At 38.4% G+C, this 11,869-nt stretch overlaps 1 gene segment (V, D, J or C); it reads left to right on the forward strand.

Moving 5' to 3' along the window:
- The window catches only part of LOC107158405, a 14,386-nt gene extending 7,059 nt beyond the window's left edge, over positions 1-7,327 (forward strand). Inside the window, 1 exon segment of the V gene segment in view lies at positions 7,314-7,327. Within this exon segment, the coding sequence occupies positions 7,314-7,327 (14 nt within the window).
- The last annotated feature ends 4,542 nt before the right edge of the window (positions 7,328-11,869 follow it).

The following is an 11,869-nucleotide window of genomic DNA, read 5'->3' on the forward strand; positions in this document are numbered from 1 at the left end:
AAAGTTCTCTATAGGTTTAATGCAATGCCAATCAAAATCCCAATGGCATGTCTTGTAGAAATAGATAAAGCAATCATGGAATTCATATGGAAAAATAAAAGACCTAGAATAGTAAAAGCAACTCTAAGCAGGAAGTGTGAATCAGGCGGTATAGCGATACCATATTTCAAACTATACTACAGAACAATAGTAACAAAAACAGCATGGTACTGGTACCAAAACAGGCGGAGTGGACCAATGGTACAGAATAGAGGACACAGAGACCAATCCACAAAGTTACAACTATCTTATATTTGATAAAGGTGCTAAAAGCATGCAATGGAGGAAGGATAGCATCTTCAACAAATGGTGCTGGGAAAACTGGAAATCCATATGCAACAAAATGAAACTGAATCCCCTTCTCGCCATGCACAAAAGTTAACTCAAAATGGATCAAGGAGCTTGATATCAAAACAGAGACTCTACATCTGATAGAAGAAAAAGTTGGCTCTGATCTACATATTGTGGGGTCGGGCTCCAAATTCCTTAATAGGACACCCATAGCACAAGAGTTAAAAACAAGAATCAACAAATGGGACTTACTCAAACTGAAAAGTTTTTTCTCAGCAAGAGAAACAATAAGAGAGGTAAATAGGGAGCCTACATTCTGGGAACAAATTTTTACTTCTCACACTTCAGATAGAGCCCTAATATCCAGAGTATACAAAGAACTCAAAAAATTAAACAATAAGATAAGAAATAACCCAATCAACAAATGGGCCAAGGACCTGAACAGACACTTCTCAGAAGAGGATATACAATCAATGAACAATTACATGAAAAAATGCTCACCATCTCTAGCAGTCAGAGAAATGCAAATCAAAACCACCCTAAGATACCATTTCACTCCAGTAAGATTGGCAGCCCTTATGAAGTCAAACAACAACAAGTGCTGGTGAAGATGTGGGGAAAAGGGTACACTCGTACATTGCTGGTGGGGCTGCAAATTAGTAGCAGCCAATTTGGAAAGCAATATGGAGATTCCTTGGAAAGCTGGGAATGGAACCACCATTTGACCCAGCTATTCCCCTTCTCAGACTATTCCCTAAAGACCGTAATAGAGTGTACTATAGGGATACTGCTACAACGATGTTCATAGCAGCACAATTCACAATAGCTAGACTGTGGAACCAACCTAGATGCCCTTCAATAGATGAGTGGATAAAAAAATGTGGCATTTATACACAATGGAGTATTACTCTGCACTAAAAAATGACAAAATCATGGAATTTGCAGGGAAATGGATGGCACTAGAGCAGATTATGCTAAGTGAAGCTAGCCAATCCCTAAAAAAAACAAATGCCAAATGTCTTCTTTGATATAAGGAGGGCAACTAAGAACAGAGCAGGGAGGATGAGCATGAGAAGAAGATCACCATTACATAGGGATGAGAGGGGGGAGGGAAAGAGAGAGAGAAGGAAAATTGCATGGTAAAGGAAGGAGACCCTCTTTGTTATACAAAATTACATGTAAGAGGAAGTGAGGGGAAAGGGGAAAAAACAAGAGAGAGAAATGAATTACAGTAGATGGGGTAGAGAGAGAAGATGGGAGGGGAGGGGAGGGAAGGAGAGGGGAGGAGGGATAGTAGAGGATAGGAAGGACAGCAGAATACAACACACACTAGTTTGGCAGTATGTAAAAAAGTGGATGTGTAACCCATGGGAATCTGCAATATGTATATGGGGTAAAAATGGGAGTTCATAATCTGCTTCAATCAAATGTATGAAATATGATATGTCAAGAGCTTTGTAATGTTTTGAACAACTAATAATTAAAAAAAATTAAAAAAGAATCATCCAGGCAACAATTGACTCTCTTTTTTTGAATATTGGTTAGGTTCCTTTAATATAACTTTTATATCTGGAAACTCACAGCAGATATGCATTTTTGAATGATTTCTTTCAGTCTATAAATTTCTTTTGGGACTCTTCCACATTGTGTTGATTTTCTCTTGATTCTACTAAGGGTACAGCATGAACTTTGTGGTCCCTAAATTTTTCTGTGTGGATGGACTCTTTGATTCATTTTGTATCAAAATTGTATTTTATAATTCCATCAGTATAGAGAGCCATATAATCCAGCCTTTATTAGGTTCATTGTATTATTCACATCCTGGTCTAAGATCTTTCCTTCAAAAATTGATGGAGTACAATTAGAAACCCGTTTCCATTTGATATCTTCTCACTCTTCACTAGGGTCAACATCTCCTCAAATGGGCCTGTGGATATGCCTAGACAGGCCCTTCATCTTCTCACTTTGAAGAGTGACTGTCCTAATTCAGAGCTTGTGGTAGGACTGAGATAAAAGGCAAGAGGGATGACATGCAAAACTCCCAGGGAGTTACTTGGAATCAGAAGAGCACTGGGAGGGTGAGGCTCCTGTCCTGTGTGCTGAGGTCAGAGAGATTGTAGCATGTCTGTTATATTACCACAGTCTCTGCAAAGACCTCTCTCTCTAACTGCAGCACATTTCATGGAGCCCATCTGGTGACATGAATACTCCTAAGAAAATTGTGGAATCTCCATATGTTGATAACAATAAATAACATGTCAGGGAGGTTCAGTACAGGGACAGTTGTTGAAGGTTCATATTTCCAGATGTGTCCAGGACTGTGGCAACCATAAGAAAGTATTCAAAACCATTGTAATACACATTCTTCTTGTGGAGAGTCCAAAATTTTCTGAATTTCAGTGAGGTAAATAAGAAATGAGTGCCTTTCACATTTCCTCTTACGCTCATCTCAGATGAGATTCTCAGTGTTTATAAAACATATCTGGGAAAAAAATCTCAATTTCCAAGGAGATGAACCAGGACATCTAAGGGGGTTGGAAAAGATGGCAAGATTTGGACCTGGGAAACTTCCATTTGGATTCCTTCAGGGATAAAATGTTCATTTGGATAGTTTTAGCTAAGAGGAAAAAAGTTTAAAAAATCCAGGAGTTCTGAGGGCCACCATATTTGCTATGTTGTTGTGCACTCTCTCACTTTAAAATCAACGGAGAGGAATTCAAGGGGCATAAATGTGAGCCCAGATTGTCCCTTACATATTTGGGGCAGAATAATCAGATGTTTGAACAATCAAAAAAGAAAGAGGTTGATTACCATGAGGTGGCCAGAGTGAGAGAAGAACAGGCTGCATTCAGAGCTTGCTCCATAAAACAAACAGCTGGAGGAAAAGGTCAAGTGAGTGCATTCTCACCCCTGGACATAGGGGGAACATTGGAGAGTATAATTATCCAGAAAAAGCTTCATTACTTCTCATGAGAACTACCAGAATGTCCTTGTGTGAACTCAACAGTAGGTCTATTTTTATGAGTAAGAAGCTCTGGATGATCTAGTGGTTAGTATTCAGCTCTCTTACTGCCATGGCCCAAGTTGGATTTATGGTCAGGGAAGACTTTCTTTTGCCATCTGTGGTGGTAAATGCATGTAGTCTCAGATAGTCAGGAGGCTGAGCCAGTGGAAATAACAAGATAAAGACAAGCTTCAACAATTGAGGGACAATAATCCACAAAACAAAACAATACAAAATAACAATAAAAATTTCACATAGAAGCTATTTATCCTAATACTCAACTTGGAATATTGAAGTGGTTTCTGACCATCCAACATTAGGAACATTGCTTTGGTGAGCATAAAAAGTGTCCAGGAATTGGTAGGACATGAGGCTTTGCATCAGACTTGTTCACATGTGGTGTCATGATTTCCAAGTTTTTAGGTCCTTTTGAGTTCCAGACATAATTCTCTGCGTCCATGAAGAGTGCCTTTGCTGAGGACTGTTTGGCTCAATAAAGTAGAAAGAGGAGGCCTGTGCTACATCTGGACAATAGCAATGATAATTTGAAGAGATACTACTCTCCTTCTACCATGCATGTTTCTTTCTGCAGGCTGATAAGAATTATCCCAATGAGTGATCCCATATTGAATTAGTGAAAAAATGAAATGAACACATGAAAAGTCACCATTCATCCCATGTGGTAGAAAAGGTATGTGAGCAAGAATTGTGCCATGTTATTTCACATCAAGAGTTGCAATTGTATTGATCCAGAATGGCAAAGACTGTCTGGTCTGATAACACAGTAATATTGCTAAGTCTATGCATCTCAATGCTAATTGAGAATGTGTCTTCAGTGATTGTCTGATTCAGTATAAAACTCTATTTGCCCATAGCAGGATGATCATCAAGTGTGATTTTAGGAGAGGTAGATGCAACTACAAGTGTAAACTGCTCACCCTGATCATCAGTGTGGGAAACAGTGTCCTAAGTAATGTGAGTCTCTTCTCAGACTGTCACACACATTAGCCTGTGAACAGTTGCCCAGTGGACCATGCACAGGAGCATTCTTTGCAATTAAACATAGATTCATTGGCAGGGTAGATTATATATTAGGCCACAAAACAAGTCATCAGAAATTGAAGAGGAGGGAGTTCTAATCTTATTCTAAGAGAGTAGTTGTTTCTCTCCTGGTACAATCATGGCCAATGATCTCTCCTAGAAATAATATGTGCTATCATGCATACATTGTTGTGAAGCAAGAAAATCCTAAAAACTGGCTGTGGTGCTGCACGCCTTTAATTCTAACAGCTTATGAGGCTGAGGCAGAAGGATCAGAAATTCAAAGCCAGCCTCTGCAACCTATCACGGACCTAAGAAACTTAGCAAAACACTCTCTCTGAAAAAAAAATGGTTGGGGCTGGAAATATGGCTGAGACTTAAAGCCCCTCTGGGTTCAATCCCTGATACCAATAAAACTAAACAGGAAAAAAAAAGATTGTTCATGTGAGGTTTTTCTTTTAATTTTTATTTTTGAGTAGTGTAGCACGTAGAGCTGGTTGAACTTTTGCCTGACCGACATTATTTCCACTGAACTATTTATAAAACAATCATTCTGAAAACAAAATGAAAAGAAAATTAAATCCTCTAACTTGGAGGATTTCCTCTTTTGTTAACCCTGTATATTAAGTTACTAAAATAATTTTTTACTCAAGTCTTTTCTACATTCAATGAGAAGCTCAAAATCAACAACCTTATAAGCAAGTTAGTCATGAAAAAATCCTTTATCTCCTTCAAAACACACATCAATGAGTTACCATGTTTATTTATTTTTCTCTTGGTAACTTCCACTTATGAAAGAAAATACTATATCCTTGAAGGTAGAAATATTGAAGAAAGAAAGAAGATCCAGGGAAGAATAAAAAGAGGGATTGGCAGGTCCTGGGGAAAGACACCAAACCAATGATGCTATGTGCTCATAGCAATATATCACAGTGAATCCCAACTTTATTAATAATTTTAATGCAAAAAGTTTTTTTAAAAAGAGAAATGAAACACATAAAGTAGAGAAAAATGATTAGAGGATGGTGTAAGTGAGGAAAACAAGATACTGGTGAATTCATTTGATGATGAAATTATGTTTCCTGTATGTAAGACAATATGTACCATGAATCCCTCTATTATCATACAATTATAATAAATCAATGAGGTACTATAAAAAATAAACACAAGTATGTTAATGATAAAAAATTAAGGCCAGTATAAGAACATGCAACACTACAATTGAGTTGCAAAAAACTGGAAATGATTTCAACAAAGAAACAAAAAACAGATAAATAGATATACATAGGAATACTCAAAGAAAATTCAAGTAATGAATGTGAAAGCATCCTGGAAATATGTCCAGAACATCATACAAATAATTCAACAGTTCTTTATGAAATGAGACCTTATAACTTTAGGCCAAAGTCCTCCAGTGGTCACTGTGGATATATGTAGAAAAATAGTAGAAACTCAAGTGGTTCAGCTTTATTGGATAATGAACAGTTGTTCAGTGGACCATACACAGATAAGCTACTTCCTCCCATGGGGAAAATCACTGCACACAGCCACCCTGGGTCTTACTCTAAAAATCTAAGTGGTCTGAGGACCAGGACCATGTTTTGGACGTTCATGGTAAAGGGCTCATATTTATATAATTCACCACACAAATATGCCCCCTTCATTTATGCATTTTAGTAAGAAATCATGGATAATTAGGAAACATGACCTAAACTTTAGTGCCAGTGAATCCTTCCAAAATGCATACTACACCCTGGATTTCTCTCTGTATCCTCCTCACACAGTGTTCAGATTCCAGCGACTGTAGTGACCCTGTATTGTCCTTCCTCATTCTATACATATTTTGTTTGTGTTTTATGGCCCACTTTTAGATTGTGGGACTCAGAAACCCTCACTGAACACTTGCTCAGGAGAGACAGTCACTCTCTTCTGTGGTTCTAGAACAGTTTTGGTCACCAATGATCACTTCTCATACTGGTCGCAGCAGACATCAAACCAAGTGCACAGGACATTGATTTGAAACAGAAACAGCAGACACTCATTGTCACCATCCTTATACTCTGGCTCCATTACTGTGGGCAAAGCTGCCTGAATCTCTCAGGAGTGTAGCCTGAGGGTGTAAAAGTTCAATGTGTGATATATTACAGTGATACTCAGCACAGTCAGACCAGATGGGGAAAAGAGATATAAACCTGCACATGACTTAGCTTGGATAGAAATATGATCACAGAATATGGGAATCGTAAGACCAGAAACTGACCACTCTGCAGCCCAATGACGACTATCCCTAAAGATAGGTTAAGGAAAGGGGCTGGTTAGTTTTAGTTCATATGTAAGTCAAAAATGGTGGTTAACTCTCAATTGTTTGTGAAGAAATATTCCACACATTTGAATTATCTGAACTCCTCTTTAGTCCTTCCTGCAATCTATGTTTTTGCCAATCAAAGAGGTTCCAATCTCTTCTTAACCTACATTCACCATGTCACTTGAGGCCCAGATCTGAAGATACTAGTTAATTAGTTAATAAACCTACTGCATGAATGATTAAGTAAAAGTGCACAGCTGGCCTTAGCAGATAGAGTGTTTTCAGGATTATTTTATTCTTTACTTCTTGATTGAACAGGGGTTTCAGTGTTGTATCCCTAAGTCTTCTCTGTTCTTGGAGTCCATATTCCCCATTAGTGACTGCCCTCACACTACCTAAACCCTATCTTCAACACTAAGATGAGATCATGCCACTAGTCAAGGTCACAGTTAACTGTTTCTAAACAGAGAAGCCAAAATATATGACTCCTGACCAAGCATGTGATTCTTTTATAGATACAGAAAACATGTCATTGCCATATTTTCCACACTATACAACAGTGTTAGCACCTGCCTGGGTATTCAAACATGATATGTCCAGTTTCTAATATATTCTTCCATTTTCTACCCACAGGTTCTTGTGTGTAACATGTTATGAAGACTCTGTCTTTGAACACAGCTCTGAAGAATCTCCCTATCCTATTTTCCATTCACATTGATTCTTCAGAAACCTTGAGTAAATCTCCAGCAATGCAATATAATATGTAATATGAAATATGTAATTTAAATATATAGTGTATGTATATATGTAATTGCTAGAGATTCAACTGTGCGCCTCCAACTTCCCAAGCTAGCAATCTACCACAATGCAACATTCCAAGCTATCCTCATTCAAATTTATAGATTCAACTTAAGGTGCAATTCCTCTGAGAAAACCTGTTAATGTTGAAGATAGAGAGTTTAAATTGTTGGGGATTAGAATTTTGGTAGACATTATCACATTCACAATACTGTGTTCTTTCTTCTCTATATTGCATAATTTAAAAATGACAAGCAGCATGTTAATATTGATGGAATTGTGCTTATGTGCAACTTATTACTAGGCATTCCAGGCAAAGTAATGTGTCCAATGATGGTGGCAAACTCTGTAGCATTCATCTGTTAGGACCAAAAGGATTAACCTGTGATAATAGGTGTCAAAGAAGATCTGTGGAAGGGCTTTCATGATGTTTCCCACAGCTGGCTGAGCCCTCTAGCCTCAGGTCTAGTAAAGGCTGAGCTGCCTCCTGTGCTTCCCAAGGTGATCTTCACCCTGATGTTCTCAAGGTAAGGTGATGACTCCCAAGCAGAATCTTGTACAAGGTTTCCAATTGCTGCTCTGTCTATGACATTACCTATGGTGAAACTCCAAATGGCCATTTCCCTCAGTGTTCTTTCCCCTCAGTTCCTCTCTAAGGCTCATGAATCTGAGATGTAATCTGAGAAGGGGAGAGACAGAGAGAGAGAGAGAGAGAGAGAGAAGAGGGGGGAAGAGAGAGAAAGGAGGGGGGAGAGAGAGAGGGGAGGGGTGAGAGAGGGGGGAGAGTAAGAGAGAGGGAGAGCAAGAGAGTAAGAGAGAGTAAGAGTAAGAGAGAACGAACACGAACGGGGTATTGATATATACGGGCTTAACACAGGATGAGGAGGAGCAAGGCTAGTGGGCTGATACTTCTTCATTGGCTTAGAGTTCGTGCCACTTCAGGGATTGGAGGTGCACCATTCAAAGTTCACGCCATTCACAGGGATTGGAGGTGATGGTTCATGTGCCATTCAGAGCGTCATGGACCTGAGCTCCAGGAAGAGAAGCACTCTGGGCGCCATCTTTACCAACAGATATGATGCTGTGGAGGAACATCCACCTGGTGGAAAGGTCTCTGATTGCTGCTTTTTTTCCCCCAGATAAAACAATCTAAATCAACAATGTCTGGTTGTAAAATCATATCACCATATTGATCACAATAAAAAGTTTGGATGTTATCATTTTTATTTTTGTTGGTATTTGGTTTTAAGGTGATTTTGGTATTTATTTATTTTCAGTTTTCCTGAGATTTCAGAAGCTTTGATTACAAAATTTACAGGACTTAAATGTATTTACTTAAATGCATATTTAGTATTAAGCATATTAATTTAAAGTTGGTGAAGAGGTAAAGCCCATAACAGCAATCAGGCTGATATTTTTGTACCAATTCCCCATCTGCCTTGATCACTATGAAAAACATTATTGTGGCAAATGACACACCTCAGTCCCTGAGGTCATTTTGTTTTACACAGGGAACTATAGAAATATTGGAGAATACTGTGAGAGTTGTTACACAGGATTTTCTGGAAGAAGACCCAGATCATGTTACCTCATATCTAAGTGATCGGTCATAAAGGATTAATCCCTAAACTCAGGCCTAAGGATTGTCAGTAGAGCCTCATTGTGTACCACTAGATTCCAGCCTAAAAAATGACATTTTTTTTTTAGAAAAGGGCTGATTATCAGTTTTTAACCCCCACTCAATACACTCTTTACTTTATTCTCATTTGGATTCATCATTAATGCTAACGAGATCTCCAACCTGGGATGAACTGAGAAAAATCACCACTCCTTTTTGCCCCATTACTTTGTCTCTGCCTATGAGCAAGACACACTCCAATTTAGCTTTTGCTACTCCCTACATGTCTCCTGATCCTTTCCTATGCTTATGCTGATCTTCCTTGAGCTCAGAGAACTTAGGGAAGGTGTACATCTTTTTCTTCTGATTACACTCTGGTGTAGCTTTGGATTCTCTGATGAAGAATAAACCCTCTCCAACCTCCCATGTTCATTTTTCCCAGTTAAAAAACAAAAGTTATGCTTTTCCCTACATATTCCTCAGGTGAAAGAATTTTGTAAAAATATCTGGTTTTTGGACTTAGACTTTATAATTCTGCCCACATTAAATCCATGCATCTCTTAGGAACGAAAAATGATTAGGAATTTTTTCTCTGCTGTAAATATTCACAAGGGTTTCTTAGTTGAGATGTTATAAAAACACCAGTGTAACAGTAATTAATATTTATAGCAATGTTATATCACACTAATACTCATATGGAAAAATATAAACTAGAATAAAATAACTTACATTATATCAGAGTCAAAATAAAATTGTTTTTTTTCAGGTAGACATTTAAGGGTCAATTAGAGGACAGAGAACCATATCCAAGCAGAAAACAAACATTTCCTGACATTCTTATATTCTCACAAAGAAAACTGACATTTGAAGCCAAAGCCTATTACAATGGAGTGAGTGAGGGAAAATACAACAGGATACTCAGAAAAGCAGCAACCTGATAAAAAAGAAAGCCTGTTAAGAGGAATGCATGCAGCACTACTGCTACCTGTGTTCTCTCCTGAACTTTAGCCTTTAAATTTTGTTCAAAATGTTCATAGACTGGGAATAACCCAAATACCTGGCTGAAGCAAAGTCAAAAACCAGGTAACTATAAAATGTGTGGGATCATAAACAGTGCATTTAGAGTTATGAAGATTATTAGGGGAAAAAAAAAACAAGTTCCCATAACAAAACACCAGGTGGCTTTACCATTAGGGAAATTAAACCAAAGAAGTCCATTTCCTCTAGTTAGGTTATCCTTCCAGATCTCTGAGAGGGATCGGAGACCAGCAAGAGACAATGTTGGAATACTCAGGACAGGGATCTGCACCAGACCACATACAGAAATACTGGCTTCACAGCCCTGTGCAGAAGGTATCCTCACCCAAGTGTGACTTTCCTGAACCTGGGCCCCCAGGAGCCACATGAATACTGGGATCTAACACATACCCTTGCTTCCTACTTCATTCTCTCATAATTTGATTGCTTATGTCTATTGTCCAGGCAGAATGGAAGAATGATCACAGAGCAGGAACAAATTTAGATGAAAAAATAAGCAAGAAGACTGGATAAAAAATGACAAGAAATCAGACAAGTGTAGATCTCAATACTGAAAATAAGAAGACAAAAAAACCATTAATTTATGAAAAAAAATTCAAAACATTCTAAGTATTAGTTGACTTAATAATAATAATAATAATAATAATAATAATAATAATAATAATAAACAGACAATGCAGGGTACATATTAAATAAAGACAGGTTTATTTTGATTCATGGATTTGAAGTTTTCAGTCTGGGATTATTATTTCCATATGATTGGGTCACTGGTAAAGGTATGGTAATGATACTGCTGGTTATCGGTGACTAGTCCTGCTTCCTCAGACGTTGAAGTTAGAACATTAGAGAAATATGCCAAAACAAGCATATAAAGCAGGGTTTATTTGAAGAGGGGTAACAAAGACTTCTATTGGAAGGGAGAAGGGGGCCATATAGCTGGTATCCTGGTATCCCAAAAAGCAAGGTGTTCTGCCCTTTTTATGTGTCTTAGGCTTCCTTTTTTCTCTTATCTTCAACCCCACTTCCCCTAATCTTTCTTTTACCTGATTATGTGACTAGGCCCAGGAATGCTGGGTGGGATTCCCAAAAGGTGTGAAACAGATGGGCTGAATGGGGAAGGCAGGATGGAGCAGCCAAGGACTTATTGACAACCTAATAGCTCCCTGTAGGGAGAGGTAATCCTTGGGACAGCTTATCTTGGCAACAGGTTGGAGCAGGGACAAGTTCTTGATAATGGTGGAGGAAGGGCTCTGAAGGAATTAACATTTCAATCCTTCAGGGGATAGTCCCCATCTTGCTAAACTCACTCAAAATTGGCCTGATTCTCTCAGACCTGACTCATTTTACCTATCTATACTGACTGCCTGTCTAATTCTGGCTTCAGTAAGATGGGGAAGGGTCACATCTTATTCCAGGAAGTTGAGAGAGATAGAGAGAGGTGGGGGCAAGGTGGTGTATATAAGCACTATATTTGTGGACATGCCTCCAATAGCTGAAGTCACTCTAATAAGGCCCTAATACCTCTTAAAAGGTACTATTACCAGGTAGTACCTCCTGGTACTACTACCCTGGGAGAAAGTCTCTATGTATAGAACGTTGGCAGACACTGCACCCATAGTTTAGCAGTATGTTAGGAAGTAGAATTCATGTTTGACTAAGAAACACTTACCTTGACAGGAAGAAGTTGAGCTGAAAATAGGACTTTTTTTTTGTTTCTTTAGGTCTATGAAGGATG

Source organism: Marmota marmota, unplaced genomic scaffold (genome assembly GCF_001458135.2).
Source record: "Marmota marmota marmota unplaced genomic scaffold, marMar, whole genome shotgun sequence".
Classification (NCBI taxonomy): Eukaryota; Metazoa; Chordata; class Mammalia; order Rodentia; family Sciuridae; genus Marmota; species Marmota marmota.